The sequence below is a fragment of the Podarcis pityusensis genome (assembly GCF_964106645.2).
Source record: "Podarcis pityusensis genome assembly, chromosome: 11".
In the NCBI taxonomy this organism is placed as follows: domain Eukaryota; kingdom Metazoa; phylum Chordata; class Lepidosauria; order Squamata; family Lacertidae; genus Podarcis; species Podarcis pityusensis.
Genome location: NC_138036.1, coordinates 34,684,237 through 34,705,351, shown reverse-complemented (window position 1 = coordinate 34,705,351; position 21,115 = coordinate 34,684,237). Strand labels below are relative to the sequence as shown.

The window sequence follows — 21,115 nt, the reverse complement described above, 5'->3', positions numbered from 1 at the left end:
CGCCTGCTCGCGTGCCCGGCGCCGGGCTACCGCAGTGGGCAGGGACGGGGCGGAGACCTCTCGCTCGCTGGCTCGCTCGCCCGAGCACGTCCCGCTCAGGCGCCTCCGTCCCCGCCTCCTCCTCGGGCTCCGCCCCAGCTCCGCGCTCGGCTCGCAGCGCGAGAGGCGCTGCAGGCGGCCCGGCAGGTCGGGGCTGCTGCGTCGGCGGCGATGTCGGCGCTGGAGTGGTTCGCGCACAAGTCCCTGGGCGGAGGCATCTACTGGATCCAGGAGCGCTTCTACGAGTCGGGCAACCGGGCCAACATCTGGCTGGTGCGCGGCTCGCAGCGGGACGTGGTGATCGACACCGGCCTGGGGCTGCGCAGCCTCCCCGACTACCTGCGCTTGGCCGGGCTGCTGGGCGCCGAGGGCGACGAGAAGGCGCTTCTCCCTCCCGAGGGCGCCGCCGGGCGCCCCAGGCCGCTGCTAGCCGTGGCCACCCATGTGCACTTCGACCACGCCGGCGGGCTGCACCAGTTCGACGAGGTGGCCGTGCACAGCGCCGAGGCCCGAGCGCTGCGCCGCGGCGACAACTACGAGACCGTCACTTGGCTCTCGGACAGCGAGGTCGTGCGCCAGCCCAGCCCGGGCTGGAGCGCCCGCCAGTTCCGCGTGCGGCCCGTGCAGCCCACGCTCGTCTTGCAGGAGGGTGAGTAAAGGAGCACGGCGGGCGGCGATCGGCTGCCCAACGCCCGTCCGGGGCAACGCCAGGCTCCGGGGCCTCTTTGGAAGGACGGAGCGCGGCTCTACGACGTCGGGGTGGAGAAAAAAAGGAAAAGAAAGAAAGAAAAAGCACCTCTGGCCATGCACAGAGGGACTTTCTCTCACACCTCCAGGGAACCGTCTGGGACTTGCGGGACTGCAGGCGGGCCGGGCGGGCAGGTTTGAATTGCAGCAGCTTGACTCGGGCCTCGCCTCGGGTGTGCCTGCAGAATGGCACCGATTCCCCTCAACTTAGTTAGAAAGTTTCCCATTATTTGCAACCAAGGCAGTTGGAGTGGCAAATGTCTATGTGGTATGAATTGCCCCAAGTGTCTCCACCTCTCGTGTATAGTTAGCAAAAGTGCATGTGTATGTCACGAATATTAACATTGTCCGTTGCATTCTATATGTAATTATATTGCTCATGTTACTATAGGTGCTTCATAAATACTCAGGGCTGGCGGTGGATGTGTTTGGGGTCTGTTGCGGAGAATGACAGGCGGGGGCGTCGGCTCCAGTATACAAGAGAATGTGTAAAGGGAGGGGTTTTTTTGAATGCCCTGGACCTATGTATACAGAGAGAGCAGAATCAGGGCTGTTCCTTCTTTGGCTTCACCTCTCCGGATGTGTAAAAGGGCAGTTCTGAGCTTCGTGAACGGAGATTTCTGGGATAAACTAAAGGCACAGCTTCTCTTGATGGGCTTTGAGATGCCTTAGGAAAGAAAACGTGTAGCAGGGGTATGGAACTGCTGGTAGGGTGGAGAAAGGAGTTGGAAAGGGAGTGTTTTTTTGTTTTACATGGATTTTGTAATGGGTAGACACTTTTTTCAAATGCTTGATAAAACAGAAGCAAAAGCCTGTATCCCACCCTTTCCCTTTTTATAGGGAAGGAAAGAGAGAGAACCAAGGATCTTATAACCCTGCTCTTCATTTTGTGGCCCCCCTCGCTCTGTGTGTGTAATGTGGGGTGTGGTATCTTCTCCTTTAAGGTTTGAGCATCCATATATGCAGGAGTTGTGGGCATCTGGCAATATCCACGCATGTGGATATATTTTAAAGGGCAAACCAGCATGAATATGCACTGTGTCTGTGAATGAGAGAGTATGGGTGGAGACATTTCTAGTAGCTCCTGAAAAATACGTAGGAGGTGGTCTTAGGCATTTGTAGATGTTTTTGCTATCCATAATGAGTTTTGAAAAAACAAATCCCCAGTAGCAGATGCAAGCTTAGCCAGCAGATATATGTAGGAATAAGAATCTACACTGGAGGTTATCACTTGGGGGGTGGGGTTGGAACTAAGCCACAGCCTTAGTTTATGGCATGCTTTCTCTCAGCTGGTATACATCAGTCCATGTACAATTCTATTTTTATATAAAATATTACTTTACTAATTAATTTAGATCAATATGTATATATAAAGAGAACAGATAAACAGAACTCTACAATTCTACGATTCCTTTTAAGCACTACCCCAAAGTAACACTCTCTGATAATAATCTAACAGTCCTGTGCATCTTTACTCAGAAGTAAGTCCTACAGTACTTAGTAGGGCTTGTTTACTAATAAGCATGCTGAGGATTGCAGCCCAAGTCATTGTGATATACAATTTCATATCTTAACTACAGTTCAATTATGTTCTTGTCTCTAGCTGTCCTATTAATTAGCTTGGTTTCCCCTCTCAAATGTACATGTTATATAGCAGGGATGGGGAAGCCTTGTGACACAAGGCAAATCAGATCTCCTTTCCATCTGTCTTTTCAAACCCCACCCCTATCGCATCTATTATTTTAGACTGGCTTGGGGTAGGAAAATCTCAGGCCCAGCAGCTGAATGTAGCTCTTCAGGACATACCAAGTCCTTTGACCTGGCTGGACCACATCCCTGAAGTGTCATAATGCTGTTTGCTTGGAGGGATGGAGGATGCAGAGATGTTTGAGGGGGCTGTAGAAAACTCTGTTTTTTGAACAGCTGTGCAAAGCAGTCTGCGGTTGTAATGCTTGTTTTTCTCAAAATTTATCTTCTGTACCATGAAAATAAATAAAAACAGAAAAAAATGTCCCCTCTGTTGCTCTGCCTGCTTTTACCTCCAGCCCCAACTACCAATGTTACCCATGGAGGAGTGTGGCGATTGGCTTGAAAAAACGGTTTCCCATCCAGACTCTTTGCTTGTTTTTAAAGCCAAATCTGAAGCAAAAGGACAGACCTTTGGCTTGAGTGCAGACACCAGAACTAAGAGTTGAGGGCCCCTCTGCTTCTCCCCTCCTGTTAAACAAGTATTGGGTGAAGACAGCATAAGAACAAAGAGTGTTACTTGGCTTCCAGTCTCCTCACAAATTTTATATAGAAATTTATGAAGCTGCCTTGCTGTAGTTTGGGCTGTTGGGCCACCAAGCTCAGTATTGCTGTGTTTGCACATAATACTAAGCCATGGTTTGTTCAGCAAACCACAAGTTGTCTAACAGATAAGCAAAAAAGCCCACAGTCCCCCCCCCCCAAATATGGTTGGTTTGTTGCCAGAAAACAATGGTTCGTCTGCTAAATAAACCATAGTAAGAGCAGGGAACTAATGGTCCACAGGCCAAATTTGGCCCACCTTGCCTCCCTATTTGGCCAGTGAGGCTGTGATCGTGATACCACACCCAACTGCCCCACACCTGACATCATATGTGACATCAGGTTTGGGGAATGTAAAGACATGGCCTGTCTTCCCCATAACTATCATGGTGACTACCACCCCACCCTTGTAGGCCAAGTTTGACAACTAGGCAGGGTGACCCGCCTATCGATCAGCTGATATTATGACACCTGATGATTGATAGGTGGGTGGTACTGACCACCTATCAGAATTGGCCCACGGGCTGGATAGAAGATAAAGATCTGACCCACTGAGCTTAAAAAGGGCTCTCATCCCTGGCTTGGTGCTATGTATGAACCAGGCTACTTACTGACTAGAAGCAAATCACTGGTTTTAGATGGGTCTTTCCCAGCCCTTCCTGGAGATGCCAGCAATTGAATGTGAGGTCTTTTGCATGCAAAGGATGTGCTGCACTATTGCCCTACAGCCATTTTCCCCAAAGGGGAGGCGGGGATGCCAGGAATAAATAAGGTATCTGTGTGTGCCTTAAGTTATATTTAATAGTGTATTTGCAGTGTTCAAATGTACGTATTACCGTGTCCATGCTTAGTAAGTTCTCAGTCACAGTATATCTACATGTGAGCATCTAGGTGTATACAGTGTCACATTAACGGTTCTGCTAACCATTCTTGCCAATTAAATATAAAATGCAAAGTGTTTGGGAGAACATTAACGTAAGCTATTGGTTATCGGTTGTAACATTTCATTATTGAATCCTGATTTGTCTTCAGGGTCCTTAAGAAGGGGTGACTAAAAGAAACAAATATATTATTTTCTGATCTAGCTAGATGAAATTGGATTCTGAGTATACTGTTCTCCCATGGGGAGGTGACGTTTCGGAGGTGATAAGCCTGCCAGTTTGCCTCTTTGCTTACAGGAAAAACACAGTTAAGGTCCAAGAAGACCATTTGATTAAGATGTCAGAGTGAGATATGAGATCATAATCCCATGCACTCACATTTCCAGATGGAGCACACAGTTTCTGTTAGTGTCAGATCCCGGAAAACTTCTCTGAAATATATTTCCTGGGATCACAAGTTCAATATGCAATCAAAAGATCACATTATTTGAAGTAAACATTACTGAAATACTGAATTATGTTATTGTTGCTAGCTCTCACACAGAAAGCCTTACTATGGTGAAAACTTAGTGGCCTGTTTTACACATACGAACCCAGATTTATAAACCCATGTATTATAAAGTTAGAAACAGGCATGTTCTTTCCTTGCTGTTCCTATCATCAGCCCAGGCACCAGCCCAGATATCCAGGATAGTTTTAGAACAGAGTTCCCTGATGTATTTGAAACAGGAAACTTTGGCTTAATGTTGGCTGACTAACCAGGATGTTAAACCAGAACCAGGTCAGGTCCCAGCTTAATATCCCTGTTAACTGATATTATCCCAAACTCCCTCATTTTGGACACAGTGGGGAAATCTGGAATACAACAAAGATCTCTGGACTAAATAAATCTGGTATGTAAGGAAGGGAAGAGCAAGGAAAAAGTTCTTCCCAGCACCAGATTACAGTGCCGGTAGGTTTGCAGCCTTTGCTTAGACAAAAAGATGTCTTCTTCTGAGATGACTTGAGAACAAATAGCTACTGGAAATATTCTGAAATTAATATCAAGCAACTAAAAGTATTACTGCATCAGAAGTTAAAGTGTTTGTTTATATATTTAAAAAGTACATGGTTACTATGAGATTTCCTGTCAGCAGTTTTGATTGCCTAGATTTGCAAAATTGAACAGATTTGAAATCTAATGGGATTTATGAAATGTAGCAACCCAGCTTTATGCACTTTATCCCTTAACTCCTTATCCTCTGGTTCATCCCATATCAATTATCATTGATACTGTGAAAAAAGAAGAATATGATTCTAATGTATTAATTGCCGAGAAAATCCAGCCAGTGATACCAGCCAGTAAAAATTCACTATAGTGATAGACATTTCAGAATAATCTATTTTTTTAAAAAATTAATTACTGGCAAAAACAAGTGTTGCCATATAGCCTGGTTATTTGGGATTTGCCTAGATTCTGGGCCTGCCATCCAGTGTTTGGGGCCATTAAGTTGGTGCAGCAGATTCCCAGCATTTCCCCTGATCTGTAGATAAGACAAAAGTTCAGGCACTATTCTGCTGAATTGCTTGATGAGAACTCACTTGAACCTTCTGTTGCTCTAGCCAGAGGCAAGTTTCAGCTTTGATAGTGTTCTACTTTGTCTCCCTTCCTTGTATGACCAAGAAGAAGAAAAAACATATGTATACACGTCCACCCACCCCATTGGAATAATGACAGCTGGGAATGGAAGCCTCTCCCAGTGTCAGTATTCTGATATTTGTGTGTTGGTTGTATTGGAGATATTATTTTTTAAACAGTATTTTTTAAATCCAAGAGTCCCTGAAGATGCTTTTAAGAAAATGAAACATCTGGAAATGTGAGTTTGGCCCTTTGCTGTTATGACTAAAGGCCACTGGCAGATCTGCCTTAAACCCACCTAAGCTTGTGGCCATTGCAGCATCATGTGAATTCTTTTAAGAGGTGATTGCATACTGTCTCCCAGTAAACATAGTTAAATAATAACAACTTCTATTATTTTGACAAAATTAGCAGCTGTGTTTGCTCTTTTCACACTTTTATAAAGCTCTGCTATCATCTCCCCCCTTTCTGTGACAAAAATGTCATTCACCACCCCACCCTGCGATTATTTCAAATGCCCCTTTTGTACCTCCAGCTCAGCAGGGTCCTTTCTGGGATGCAACATTTTTTGTATGGGCAATCCTGTTATGAGATGATACTGCTAGTTGTTTCATTTTCCAGTCTCATTCCTAAAGCTGAATTTGACTTTTTTACTGCTGCAATACACTGAGCTGACATTTCAGTGACATTTCTTTCATGAACACAAGACCACTGTGGGTGTTTGCAGCCAATTCAGGTTCTATCTGCATAAATATGAAGGTTAGATTTAAAAAAACACCCCCAAAATGTATCACTTTGAACTTACTTGCACTGAATTTTACCAATTAATTAGCATACATAATGCACATTAGTGCATTCAGATGAGAAACTCAGATGATACGGTAAAATAATTTCATGCCAAAAAATCATTTGAGAACCCAATCTGAACCCATAATTAAAATACCATTGAAAATATTTTACAGCGGGCAATCGACATAACCGCTAAGCTTAATGGGTCAGTTTCTTCCACAGGCCTGGGGGAAGAGGTACAGTTTTAACTGGCACTAGAAAGTTAGGTAACATCAGTCCCAACCCAGTCTTTGAGGGGAGGGGATTCCATAGAGGGAGCACCACCACAGAGAAGGCACTGTCTTGCGTCATCATTCCAGGGGCCTTACTTAGCGGTGGGACATCCAGCAGCGCCTTCTCTGCAGCTCTTAGTATATGGGCAGACTAGCATAGGGTGTATTGCTTGGCTGATACAGGGAGTGGTGCTGGACCAATAGGCAAGGTGTTCATGCATGCATTGTTTGACTTCCTATTAACACTTCTAACGCTGAGGTTTGTCAGAGAGCTCAACCTTTGTAATGGAAGTAAATTTGGTGTTATGTTTCTTGTGACCATGCTTCAAAGTTCGATTCCTCCCCCCCACATTATTTTGTTCTTTGTTTGTAGGGGATGTGATCCACCTTGGTGATAGACAGCTCACTGTCATGCATATGCCTGGCCATTCAAGAGGAAGCATTTGCTTACATGACAGAGAACGGAAGATATTGTTCAGTGGGGATGTGGTATATGACGGATCAATGATTGACTGGCTTCCCTACAGCAGGATAAATGACTACGTTACATCCTGCCAGCGACTGATAGACTTAGTGAATAGAGGTCTTGTAGAGAAAGTCCTTCCGGGGCATTTTAACACATTTGGAGCTGAACAGCTCTATCGTTTGGCTTCCAACTACATTTCTAATGCTGGTGTGTGCCACAAAGTTTCTACATGCGCAGTCAGATCGATTGCAAGCCTAGCACTCCGGGCCACAAATTCCAGAACAACTTCATAGTGTAACTTGTTTAATAATAATAATATTATTGTAAAACCCGATGGCATATGTAAGTTTATTTAAAGGAAAAGCTGGCTGATAAGCCATAAAGATTCTTATTTTTATCTACTTAATTTCTACTTTAAAAAAATACCAGTATAAACTAGTAGCTGTGCCAAAGCTACTAATTTTCCTTCTATTTTTTCAAGGCAGGTTTGCACATACGTTGAGTACTGTTTGACAGATGTTCTAAATTTGTTGTTTTGTATTTTGAAACATATATATGCTAAATGAAAAGTTTTGCACCCGTGTCAGACTTTATTGATAACATCTTGAGTTAGGGATATGTGTTGAAAGTAGATTTTAAATGGTTGAAAATTATTATAAGCTGTAGTGGGGGTAGGGTGGTCATAACATTCCACTGTCTCATTACATGCACTAAGATAAAAGTACCAATAACTTCATTTTTATTGTATGGGGTAAATTTAACCTGAAGTTATTACCAAATGTTAATATAAAGCACTGCACCCTAAGTTGTTACTCTTCTTGAATTAAGTGTGTTGCATTTGACTATTGTTTCTAAAATGAAATGTAAGTGAATATTTCAAGTGTATTGCTTGCTCTTTAAATGTGACTAATGGTGTATGTATGAGTACGTAACTGTTAAAAGATTCCGTCGGATAATTTTAAATATAATGCACACACCCGTGATCATCTTTGGTTTCTTCTGTATAGCAGCTGTAGAAACACTTGTGTGTTGCAAATTGTTTTGTGGATTGTAGAGAATAAATTGGGTCTCAGGAGAGAGTAAATTGAATTTTTGGGGGAGATAGCTGCCAAAAAGCTACAGCTCTAGAGTCATATGTGGTTCTTTTCACATTACAGGTGTAGTTAGGACTTCAAGTAGTAGCTTTGCAACCTACAAATGTCATTCTTCTTCTTTTGTTTCTTTTTCCATTTTCCGTAATGTTTACTTTCAAGCAACTTGGCAAAAATTCCTTGTCTGTTGTTTGTACTTTTCCAGTATAAAAATCCTGCGCAGCCCTCTGGGGTGTTACCAATTTATTGTGCGAAGACAGGTTTTTATCTTGTAACTATGACACTGAAATGAAATCGATAGGAAGGATATTAGCAGTGCTCCTTGTCTTGTGAGAACAGTGAACAGCTTCGGGTTGTGGCTGTCACACAAAATTAATTTTTTATCCTTTTGCGACTTTATTGCGTCATATTTCCCATACATCAAAGAGTACTGCACATACAGAGCTTGACCCCAGTGTAATCAGCACTTTAGCCCTCAAGGGTGGATAGGTGGATGTAGTTAATTCTTTAAATGTTAACAGTGCCTATTTCCTGTTGTAGACTAAAGCACAACAGTAAACAGGAAGATCAGACTTGCTGGTGAATGACCGCTTAGAAATGAGGTTTGCAATTTCTTTTAGCCCTTATCTTGTTTGAAGCTTTCACCAAACGAATGGAGAAATATATAATGTTTCAGACTGCTTCACTTTGGCTATTGGCTTTGGAAATACCGTTTATTAACAGCCAAAGCCACTAATTTGATACCTTTTAATGCTTGGGAGAAAAGACACCCATGAGCTTGCAACTTTACAAGATATTAATCTAAAAATTAGCAAATACAAAACTTATCAGGTTGAAGACTAGTGCAGATATAATGGAGAGGCCCTCTTGACTGGTGAAGCGATTAGGAATGGGTTGCCGGATCATTCACTCCTACTTGCAGTGATGCCAACTCCAGTTCCCACAAAACTTTTGCTGTGGGTGCCTGGCCACCACCCACTGCCAGTCGCCACCTTACTTTTGGTGCTCCAGTGCTGCGGGGTTGTGACATCATGTCACACCTTGACATCACAGTGTTGTGGTGTGCGTGCTGGGCATCCACAGTCTGGGGCCCAACTTGATGCCGCTGCCTACCCATTTCCTTCTCAAGTGAATTCCCTCCTGTTTTAACTGCTGCTAAGCATTGTGTCAGCAGCAATATTTAAGCACAGCTAAGGCTAACCTGGTTCCTACTTCAATTTGCAGCCAACTTGAGACTGGTACCTTGTTCATTTTGTAGAAATGTGCACCTTTTGGAATAAACTGCTACAAAATCATTCTGTTCTACTGGAATACCGCTGAGGTGCTAGTGATTTTGAGGCATTAATGGTGATGTTTTTCCCAGAGTTAAAGCAAACTGCCTAAAGCTTCTATTCCTTCTTTCCTACCCACCTTCTCAGTGTCTTGAAAGTTCTTTTCCAAATGCCTTACTGTGAGTGACACATACTAGACAGCTCACTGTGGGAAGAATTTAGCTAAGGAATACTGTGATTGCCAAAGGTTAGACTACTCTTAAGAACTGATCTGAGTTTCTGCTCTTGGAACAGTTCTGTTGGTACATTTTTGTTCTATAAGATGTGACATTTCTGTCCTAGTTCAATGCTCACAAAGCCAGATTATCTTCTGAAGTCTTAAGTAGTTCTCGGGAAATGTAGTCAAATAGGAATCAGGCTGTGAAACTCTCCCCAAGCATGTGTTTACTCAAAAGCAAGTTCCACTCAGTTCATTGAGTCTTTATTCTTCATAAGCCTGAGTCAGAGCTTTAACTTAGAACAGGGGTGGCTAACCTGTGGCCCTCCATATATTGCTGAACTACAACTTCCATCATCCCTAATTATTGGCCAAGCTGAATGAGGCTGCTGGGAGCTGGAGTTTAACGTCATCTGGGGGACCACAGGCTAGTCTTCGCTGACTTAGAAGTAAGTCGCACTTGGCTTTGGTTAGTAAAGTACAACCTTAGAGTGAAAATATATAATCTTATCTTTTGTCTTAATTATTTTTATATTCTAAAACCTTGTGTATTTCTGAATGAATTTATTGAAAGACCTTTATCATTAATTATTGTAATGCCTTTAAAAACAACAAAATATATGTGTTCACTTTAAATATTACAGAGTATGATACATTTACTATTGCTTTATTTGTAAACATTCTCTTGACATCCCCTCTGGATTCAGTATTTACAAAGGCTTAAAATGCAGTTCTGTTCAACAATGTTCTTGGAGTTAAGGCAATGATATGTTGTTGATTCAACTGTTTTTACCTAAGCAAGTCATGGATTGTGCTGTAAAATGCAATTTAAAAGCATTTTAAAAAGTTGTAATGCATTGTTCTGTCTACTGATGAAACTTTACTAATGTGCCACTGTTTTCAAGGGGAAATTGTATATTATTTTATCATAGGTATTGATAATAAAAGAATTATGACACAAAACAGCTCTCCAGTGATCATTTCCATTTCATCTTTAACCCAACCAAAGGAGAAAGTTACATGTGTTGCTTTTGAGAGATGGAATGGATGATGCCAAATGGTACTGGTGTGATAGCCAGGCCATAACAGCAGCCATCACTCTGAAATAGGTTTTTATGTGTGTGCGGTGGGCTTTTGAAAGTTGAAAGGGTTCCTTGCGGAAATGCCCAAATCCTTTTGTGAAAATGAGAACATAATTTCTTGGGATTATTTTGGAGCATAAAACCATTATATCCTACATCTTGCTCTAATGCCGCAGAAAATGCTTTCATTGTGTTTATTATAGCTGATTCAGCTAACTGAACATAAGAGATCACCCACGCTAACTGAGATTGAGGACTCATGTTCCGAGGCACTATGCTATTTACACCACTTATGAACACATCTCCCTTTGTATCTGGATTCCTTCCAGTTATCTTCTGTGGCGCTTTTTCTGTGTTCTTTGTAGATAACTGTTTAAATAAGCCTGAGGTTGCTCACCCATGTAAGAGCATAATGCAAAAGGAATAAAAAAATTTGTGCCTAGAGTAAATTGTAGGAGAAGAGAGGTTCACAAATAAATGCTGAGTGAAAAACACAAGCTCAACACGTTCACATTTCTCATTAAAAGGGATAAAGGGAGAGGTGAAAGGTGTTTTCAGAGTTTAGGAAGTTACAAGTTTCTTGAGTTTTGCAGTAATTTACAAGGCAACACAGCTTATGTATTATGTATGTACAATGCAGGTGGCGCTGTGGTCTAAACCACAGAGCCTAGGACTTGCTGATCCCCGCAACAGGGTGAGCTCCCGTTGCTGCTCCTGCCAATCTAGCAGTTCGAAAGCACGTCAAAGTGCAAGTAGATAAATAGGTACTGCTCTGGCGGGAAGGTAAATGGCATTTCCATGCGCTGCTCTGGTTCGCCAGAAGCGGCTTAGTCATGCTGGCCACATGACCCAGAAGCTTCTGCGGACAAACGCGGGTTCCTAGGCCTATAGAGTGAGATGAGCGCCGCAATCCCAAAGTCATCTGCAACTGGACTTAACGGTGAGGGATCCCTTTACCTTTACCTTACAGCTTATGTCTGAAAATGTAATGGGCTGGAGCTAGTTAGAATTTTTGTTTTTACTTTCACACAGAAACAAAATAATCTCTTGGAGAAAAAAATGTGAGTAAATAGAACAAAGTTTTATTCAGATACTAAGATTCTCTTGTCCTTTCAAATATATACTGAACAATTACTTTTTTAAAAGAGATGCCATCTGCTGGTTTAGTTCTATATATACAAATATGATATGACTCAGTTCAAAATACGATTCTTCCGTAAATAGCCTTCAGATATTGTAACAGATGAGCTTAACTTTTTAAAAAAAAACTACATTGAGGCAAGAAATGAAAATAATACAAGCTGCAATTTCAAACAGTATGTAAGCTCAGAACTAAGTTCTGAGAAAAGAGATGCTGAGGAGGAAGGGTTGCATTAAACTGTAAAAAGTAATATTTGTGTTTTTTCTCTGGTAGGTGCCTTAAGGCTCTGAGAGAAGGAGTTGCCAGTTCTGACCTGGAAGTTCTACTCTTAGAGTACCTCAGATGTCATCTAGTCCAACCCCTGCCAGTGTAGTAATTGCACTGCTGCAGCAACTCTGCTTAAAAATCTCTATCAGAGAATCTATCACCTTACAGGGGAGCCTGTTCTAATGCCTGTCAGCTCATACCACCAGGAAGCTCTTCCTAATGTTCAATTGAAACTCTCTTCCTTGTAAATTGAACATGTTGATTTGGGTCCTACGCTCTGGAGTAACAAAGCAAAATTGACCCATCATCACTTTGACAGCCTCCCAATAGTTGAAGACTGCCAAACGTATTGGCTCTGAACGTCCCCTTCTCCAGGATAAACATACCCATCTCCCTTAATCTTTATTCACACAGGAATGGAGGTCCAAGCCCTTACCATCTCTTCACGTTGTAGTTTGTCAGTAGCCTCCTTCAGTTGTGTCCAGAACTGGACATGGTATGCCAGGTGAGGTCAGACCAAAGCAGAATAGAGCTGTACATACCATTACTACTTGTATCTTGGACATTATACTTGATGCTTGATGGGGTCTTTCTGTCGCCAAATTAGGAAGAAACGGGGTAAACTAGGCTGAAAGCTTGTGACTTACCAAAATACACTCTGTGGGCTTCAGATATCCAAATCCAAAACCTTGGCTGGTCCAGGTCCAAAGCCCTTGCATCACAGTGACTTATTTTTCATCTTCAGAGACCTCCAAACAACTGCAAAGTAAGCATGCATTGATGTAGCAAATTCATGCTGTCAGGTCCCCCCCCCCCCCCAATATGTTCACCAGCTATCAGTCAAGAGTATACGGCCAGGTACTGGATGTAATGAAGAGACATATACTGTCCAGTAGCTATTGATGGCTTCAGTTTTTATGCATTTGTCAAATCCTGGTGATGTGATGCCCATAACTATTACCTTGTGATAGCCAATTCCATAGTACAGTACAGTACAGCAGTGACTTGTGTGAAGACATACTCGAGTGTAAAGAGCGCCCTACTCGTAGAAAGGAGAAGGGTGTGTGTATTAATGTCAAGAAGGCTATTTTGAACGGTGCTCCCGTGTGCTTTGATTTTCTGTGAGCGGAGCCTTCTCTATGTGAGGCCATTCAAATATGCGACCTCCAGAGCATGAAGCTTTCAGTACTAAATTCTGTCCAATGTATAAAATGCCCTTGACTGATAGGTTCAGATTCGTCCCTCCTAAAACGACTTTATTGCTTTCGTATTCATATCCTAGGGAGGATGCGCTACAAGGCTGCAGCCAATGAGACTCTAGGACGGGCGGGCTCTTATTACGTCAACAATCAGCGCGGCGACAATTTGCCCTGAGCCGCGACGTTCCTCTCCCCGGCTTCATTGTGACGTCTATAAGCAGCAACGCCTTCTGGGTAAAACGTTGGCGGCGTACCCACCAATTTTCAACAGGAGACCGGGGAGGCGCGCCTGGGACTTGATTGACAAGCGGCTTAGCCACTTGCGATGGCGCTGTGAGCGGCGGGGCGGGAGGGACGCTTCGCGGGGTCCAATTAAAGCTCGCAATCCGAAGAGGGGAAGCGGCGTTGTCGGAGGGAACGGGTTTCGCGCCCCGCTTTCCAGGGAAAGGCTGTTGTTCCTCTTGATTCCGGGTTCCGGTGGCCGAGACACGCTGCCCCCCTTCCCGCCTGGTTTTAAGGGGTGGGGCTGGGAGAATGAATTTGGTGGCGAGGTTGGTACCTTGGCGGGAGGGAGGGAAGCCGCGAGCGAAGGGCTTTTTGCTTCTTGTTGCCATGGCAACGCAACGTGTTTTTCACTCCCTCCCCACCGTCGCGAGCCGCCTTGTCGCGATATTTGCCGCAGGGAGCGTGCGCACTGGCTCCGGGTGGCGCGCGACATCCCCTTCCCCCTCTCGTCGCAAAAGCATTTGGTAGCTTTTTATTATTATTATTATTATTATTATTATTATGATCATCATCATCATAATTATTACTTACATCTTGTTTTGTTGATAGTTGCCTTGGACCTTGTAGGCGAGGGAAGAGGAAGGAAGAATAATGCGTGTCCCCGCTTAGGTTCTCAAGGCTGCTTGTGGAAGTGATTTAATGCCATTTAGATTGATAATCTAAGCAACTTTAGCACATCGAATAATGTAAGCTTGCAGCCAAGGTGACTAGGTAGGCAGCAGCCCAGCGTTCACCTTAAAAGATGGAGTGAAAGCTAGAGACCCTTCTTATGTAGGAGGACACGCACAGAGTTGAGTTTTCAGGCTGTGATGCTCCAGGCCATCTTCATAAACGTTAGGAAGTGATCCTTGGTGAGGTGGGCTGCCATTACAGAGCACAGAGCCATAGCTTAGTGGTGCAGCAAATGCCTTCCCTGCACACATTTCCAGATTGGTTCTTGGTATCTTCTAGGCAGGGCAGGGAATACCATCTCTGAAGCCATGCAGAGCCTCTACCAACAGAGCTTTCCAAACTGTTGCAACACGTTAGTGTCTTGGCTGCAATGTGTTCATGTGTGGTGCAAACGCTCCCGTGCTCCTTACCAGGGCTGGAAAGGGGTTAGTTTAACCTCTGGTTTGCTAGTAAAACTGAATTACTGTGTCATAGAATTGTAAGAGTTGGAAGGGACCCTGAGGGTAATCTAGTCCAACCCCCAGCAATGCAGGAATAGGCAGCTGTCCCATACAGCACCATGCTCTAACCAAGTGAGCCATCACTAAATGATGCATGTCTAAAAAGTGTGTCACCAGCCTGAGAAGTTTGGAAAGCTGCAGTCTACCATAGTACAGAACGAGATGGTTTAATGGTCTGACTTTGTAGAAAGCAGGTTTTTTGTGTTCATTTAGGTGCAAACATCAGCACCCTTGCTTTCCTTACTAAATCAGTATAGGAACTCCCGTAGCCTTTAGGAATGCAGAAGTCCATTTTAAGCATATAATATACATATATCAGGGAAATGGTGAACTAAAAAGAGCAGAAGGGAGTCTTGATGGCAGATGGAGTATACAGTTTTGTCATTGTAGTCTCTAGTCCAAGTGTGGCAAACATTTGGCCCTCCAAGATGTTGGAAGAACTACAGCCCCCCTCATTCCTGGCAATTGGCCATGCTTGCCAGGGCTGATGGGAATGGTAGTTCAGCAACATCTGGAGGGCCAAAGCTTTCCTACACCAGCCCTAGCCCAAATGCAGTTGTTTATGAATCCATCATAAATCTTAAAACTAAGACTGGACATTTCATGAAATCAATTCTCATTCTGTTTTCTTCATCAGCAAGGTGACACATACCTACTCACTAAGATATGCCACAGAACTAAAATTGTGTGTTCTTTAAGAGAGAAAAAACATACCTGACTACATTTGTCTTTATGTTCTAGATCAGAGCTTCCTGTTGACAAAACCAAGAGAAAGAAAAGAAGAGACTTGACTGAAGAACAGAAGCAAGAAATTAAAGATGCTTTTGAGTTGTTTGACACAGATAAAGACAGAGCTATAGATTATCATGAACTGAAGGCAATTGATTTTCTTATAAAAATATTGATATTTTGCTTTATAATTGTACAGTGTTGTATAATCCTTATAAGGTGTGTTAGCTACATATTGTGACACATTTTTCTGTGGTATACATGCTATGAACAAAGATGGCTGATACAGAGTAAAACTGTGGTGTAATAGCATTTACCGTATTTTTCGCTCTATAACACGCACCCGACCATAACATGCACGTAGTTTTTAGAGGAGGAAAATCCGTAGGCATGCCACCCATAGGCATTCTCTCCATAACACGCACAGACATTTCCCCTTACTTTTTAGGAGGAAAAAAGTGAGTGTTATGGTGCAAAAAATACGGTATATAGCGCTTGCTGAATATTCAGTAAGTATACAGCATACAATATTAGTAATCTTTGCAACCTTCCTATGAGATAGGCTAGTATTGCCCCCATAGTGTAGAGGAGGCTGAGATTGTAAGGAAGTGGTTTGCATGTAGTGAGGTTTGAACTAGTTTTATAGCTCACACTTTAGCAACTTCACTGCAGCAGCTCTTGAATTGGTATTTTTAATGTTTGCTATCTGTTTCTATGATGTTTAAACCAGCCATAAGGCAGAAGCACTTAAAAGTAAATACTAGGAAAGATGCATTCCCCTTGGTGCTCATAGTTAACATAGATCTGCATTCCAGAGGAAACTATAGATCTAGAATTTTAGCATTGTGGTATGGTATACGTGATACCATCATAGCCTGTTTCTCTTTGTCAGAAACATCTTAAGGCTGCTATGTGGAGTTACGTGCAATATATTAATGTTCTAAGAACCTTGATGTCAGTGGTGTTAAACTTGTTTGCTCTGAGGAAAGTCTCCATGATTTCAGTAAGGCTTAATCCCATGCAGCCTTGATATAATAAACATAATTTTCAAAATGTCATATTGTCAAATCTTCTGCTCTCATTTTGTAAGAGCCAAAGGCAGCATGGGTGGGAAATTTATTCCATCTGGTTGCCATCCCAGAGTGTCTTTTTCATAGAGCTATTTTTTTCTTGTTCTTTTCTCACAAAAAGTCACTTTTGGAACTTGGAGAGATAGAAGTTGTTGCTGAGCTGTTTAGGATACTGACAGCACAAACTAATACATTTCTACTCAGTCAGCATGCTTATTTTGTATTGTCAGTAAACAAGAGGTTAAACAAGGACGGCAAGTTGGTAATCTGCGGGTGCACCCAGTTCTCTCCATTAACTCCAGCAGTAGCATAGAATAAAATATTATGCTCCTTCAGCATTGGCTTGATCACTCCTGCTCTCCTGAAAAAGTGCTGGCAAGGCCAAAGGTATAGCAAGAGAGTTACCTTTGTCTCCCTCCACTGGTAAACCTCCACCCAAAAAACAGGAAATCACCATAGTGGCTCCTGTGGGATCACAGGATCACGGTAACTCTCATCTATCAAAGTAGCACTTCAGGTGCTGCTTTTGGAGGCACCAGACACTTCTTGGCTAGAGATCAGGAAATGTTGTTGTTGTTGTTTAGTCATTTAGTCGTGTCCGACTCTTCGTGACCCCATGGACCAGAGCACGCCAGATCAGTAAATACAGATCCATAAATGATGTGCAGAGTGCTGTTTGGCTTGGCTTCAGAGCACCCATTTTGCTCAGGAATCTGAGATTGTTCAAGAGATCTCTGCAGTGTTGCAGGAGCCTCTTGGTAATGTCCTGTTTGCTGCCAAGAGGGCAGTATTGCTTCTCCCACTCTGGACGCCAGATGTGTCAGCTTGGGTACGGCAATCATGTTCTGTCCCCCCCCAGCCAGCCAAGCACTTAAAACTGCACAAACTCCATTTTTTTGTCCTCCAGGCATTTGTGGAAAAGTGGGCAGACTTTCAGAAATGTTTAACCATTTGGAAGTTTTATCTTTACAATCCCATACATCTACCTAGGATTTTTTTTCTTTACTATCATCTAGGAAATTCTCATGTTAGTAAAAATGTCATTTATTAACATCAACTTGCTATTGCAGTCAGTATGAACTACGATGAATAAATGATTTGTGAGTCAACCTTGTTGCATTTCTGTCTTTTCCCAAAAGGTGGCAATGAGAGCCTTAGGTTTTGATGTGAAAAAAGCAGATGTGCTAAAGATACTTAAAGATTATGATCGGGAAGGAACTGGGAAAATCACCTTTGAAGATTTTAATGAAGTTGGTGAGTGTTGGATTTTAAACATGTATTGACAGGAGGAAATTTGAGAATAATTGATAGCTGGAAATATATCTGGTCTGATTCTTAATGGATGGGTATCCAAATGTATCGGGGATAACAGATGAGCCTTTTAATGTTTACAGCATTGTGTGTCCCCCCAAAAATAAATGAATGAATGAATAAATAAATAAATAAAGAACTATCAAAATTTTGCTTTGACCCTCTGCATGCACTTTCTTCTCTTCTATCCCACCTTTATCTGCCAGTAGTTACGAAACTGAACAAAGGGGATAGATAACCTTAAACTTTACTAGCATTCCATAGTTTTTCATGTCCTGCTATTTTCCCCCAGTATCTCCTTTTAAAACTAATTTATTTTTTTATTCCGTATCCACAACTTTTTTTTTTATTTTAAACCTATTGGACTATGAAAAAGTAATTATTATGTTGGGGCAATTTTTGTATTTAACTTTGGCAGCCGTATGTAGAAGATTCCTACAATATTTGCTGTTGCTATAGAAAGATCAAAAGAGAGAGTAGGTTTTCTGTAGAAATGAAGTATAACTACTCGGTTACCTTGCTAAGTATTCAGTAAGTTGTGACATTTTCCATATATTCACTTCCTATGTGAAGTTCAAATCCATGCAGTTGAGGTTATTAAATGTACGTACAATCCCCCCCCCCCGCCTCTTTAGGTAGATGATGAAAGCTAATCTTTTAAATTCTTTGGGTCAGAAACCTGAGGGCTTGGAATAGAGTTAGAGCATTTCAATGCAGAATTATTATTTTTTTCACCAACAGAAGTAGAGTTAATTTCATAGAAATAGACCAGATTTCCCAATTGTTTTCATTTTAGTGACAGACTGGATACTTGAGAGAAATCCTCATGAAGAGATACTCAAGGCATTTAAATTGTTTGATGATGATGATTCGGGTAAAATAAGCCTGAGAAACCTGCGCCGTGTAGCTAGAGAACTTGGGGAAAACATGACTGATGAAGAACTTCGGGCAATGATTGAAGAATTTGATAAAGATGGTGATGGAGAAAGTAAGTTCTAAAAATGCTGTGTTCATGTGCTAATCATAAATATGATATAGAAATAGTGCATTGAATTAGTTTTCTGTGTGATGCTTTTATGGTCAAGCAAGTGACTGATTTTCTCTTCAGAAAATGTAATCCTACAAACTACCCATGGATCTGGGAATGAAATTCAGTTTCTCCCTATTAAAGTATGAAATTATATGCCATAGGTTATACATGAATGTATTGGCCTCTTCTGTTATTTTGCAATGAATAAATAAAACTGGGGTGAATTATTGTCTGCCTACAATGCTGTTGAATCTGCAATATAAGTCACTAAAAAATAACCATAGAATCTTCTTCAGAAATCAAGACATTTAAGTGTACCTTCAAATTTAGAAGACAAGGCCAAGAGGATTTGGGGCTTGCAGCAATATGCAGCATGAAATGATAGCAGCAGATATATATATATTTATATGTAAGCAATTACCAACTAGTCTGTTTTAGTAAAGCTAAATTATTTTAATTTTGTTCGATAATTGCCTGCTCTGAGGATTTCATACCAAGTTAATTCTTCAAAAGGGTCCACTACAGACTTTCCAAATGAATGTTAATTTGCTTTAATATTTTTGAGAGAATTTCAGTATTTAGCCTCCTTCAGATTGCTAAAAGGAGCTTATTTGATTGATAAAAGCTTTCAAGTAAGATATGCAGTCAATACTTACCTGTTTTCTTCGTTTTTTTTCAGTCAACCAGGAAGAATTTATTGCCATCATGACTGGAGATGTTTAATGGTACAAGAAAAGAAATGAACTTGGCACAAAAAGGAAGGATTATCGGCTTTCAGCATTGAAGCTGCCACCTTTCTGTTAATTTCTGTAGCAGGAGCCATGCAAAAAATAATTTTCCTCAAAGGACCAAAAGAAACACAAAATCTATGTACTAAGAGGTTGATATTTTATATCATTAAATTTTAGATTAAGCAGTGTTACGTTTGAGTACTCATTTGTAAAATAGCTTTGTATAAGAATTTTAAATTAAATCATAGTATAAAACCTTTTGAAGTTGACATTATTTTAGCATTAGCCGTGGCCTTAGTTTTTATATAAGAGTTTAACAGACATCCATTTTAATAAAGTATTCTTTTTATATTCTGTAACCCTTGTTGGAGTGTTTAATCCAAATGGAATGTAGTTGTAATTGTCAGCTGTTGTACTGCTTAATTTGGTGGTGAAATCACATTTGGCCTTTTAGGTTATGCTTTTGTTGTGCAGCAGTAATTGTAAACTATTTATTGCATTACATTTTGTGTCACTCCTTTCCCCCAAGGGATTTACTCCCAAAGCCTTTCTCATGAATGAGTATAGCTGCAAGGCAGCAGAGTTCTAGGATCAGTTTACCATCTCCTAGATGAGCTACCTTCCCAGGTTGATGAGTCCCACCTACCCATCATTTTCCTCTATGGCCTGTACGGTAACCACCTTCTTGACTGTTGGACCCATTATTGCTGTCATCCGCTCAATACTGCCTGTCTTCACATGCAGAGGAAGACCCTAACGCACTGAGGGTTTGAGACCCATCAGCTACCATTGGGGTGTATGAGGTGTTAGGGGAGGGGGTCGAACCTCTGGTAAGGGTCATGTGGTTCTGGGGTCCTTTGTCTACCATCCTGCACTCGGCTTTCACCTGTGGCTCCTAGAAGCTGTCAGCATGCCACACCCTGGGAAATGGCTTCAACTGTCCAGCTAAGCCAGGTAAAATAGAAAAGTAACTGAGTTCCATTACTTTCGTTAGGTCTACTCTTGAGTATGACTTGGGGAAATAACTTGCAATCTTAGAAGAGGCAAACTGCCTTCTAACTACTTCCTTTTTCTTGGGGAAACTAGCTGTAACCTCAGTATACAGTGGTACCTCAGGTTACAGACGCTTCAGGTTACAGACTTCGCTAACCCAGAAATAGTACCTCGGGTTAAGAACTTTGCTTCAGGATGAGAACAGAAATCGTGCAGCAGAGGCACGGCAGCAGCGGGAGGCCCCATTAGCTAAAGTGGTGCTTCAGGTTAACAGTTTCAGGTTAAGAACGGACCTCCGGAACGAATTAAGTTCTTAACCCGAGGTACCACTGTAAAAGGTTAGATATGTTGCATAAAATGCATTCCTGATTGATCTAATCAGAGGCTATGTTCTTAAGCTATCATACCTTTTTTGTTTGCCTTTT

General features: G+C 42.0%; 2 protein-coding genes across 3 annotated transcripts; both read left to right on the top strand.

Moving 5' to 3' along the window:
- Nucleotides 1–149: 149 nt before the first annotated feature.
- MBLAC2 (metallo-beta-lactamase domain containing 2) lies at nucleotides 150–10,643 on the top strand. Its single transcript, XM_080973120.1, has 2 exons — nucleotides 150–688; nucleotides 7,009–10,643. Exons 1-2 carry the CDS (start codon nucleotides 211–213, stop codon nucleotides 7,392–7,394), a joined length of 864 nt encoding a protein of 287 aa, XP_080829246.1. The 5' UTR covers nucleotides 150–210; the 3' UTR covers nucleotides 7,395–10,643.
- Nucleotides 10,644–13,581: 2,938 nt separating this feature from the next.
- CETN3 (centrin 3) lies at nucleotides 13,582–20,056 on the top strand. 2 transcript variants are annotated; one of them, XM_080973281.1, is made up of 5 exons: nucleotides 13,582–13,702; nucleotides 15,568–15,703; nucleotides 17,765–17,879; nucleotides 18,733–18,924; nucleotides 19,646–20,056. In XM_080973281.1, the coding sequence occupies exons 1-5, from the start codon at nucleotides 13,695–13,697 to the stop codon at nucleotides 19,687–19,689; spliced, it is 495 nt and encodes a 164-aa protein (XP_080829407.1). In that variant the 5' UTR covers nucleotides 13,582–13,694; the 3' UTR covers nucleotides 19,690–20,056. The 2 variants fall into 2 exon arrangements, with proteins under 2 accessions (XP_080829407.1, XP_080829406.1); XM_080973280.1 differs by lacking the exon at nucleotides 13,582–13,702 and adding an exon at nucleotides 13,735–13,920.
- The last annotated feature ends 1,059 nt before the right edge of the window (nucleotides 20,057–21,115 follow it).

Bases quoted from the DNA above. Each gene is read 5' to 3' on its own strand.
- MBLAC2 (XM_080973120.1), top strand. From the start codon at position 211: ATGTCGGCGCTGGAGTGGTTCGCGCACAAGTCCCTGGGCGGAGGCATC. The intron at 689-7,008 runs GTGAGTAAAGGA...CTTTGTTTGTAG, and splicing joins CACGCTCGTCTTGCAGGAGG to GGGATGTGATCCACCTTGGT.
- CETN3 (XM_080973280.1), top strand. The intron at 15,704-17,764 runs GCAATTGATTTT...TTTTCCCAAAAG, and splicing joins TAGATTATCATGAACTGAAG to GTGGCAATGAGAGCCTTAGG. The intron at 17,880-18,732 runs GTGAGTGTTGGA...TTTTCATTTTAG, and splicing joins TGAAGATTTTAATGAAGTTG to TGACAGACTGGATACTTGAG.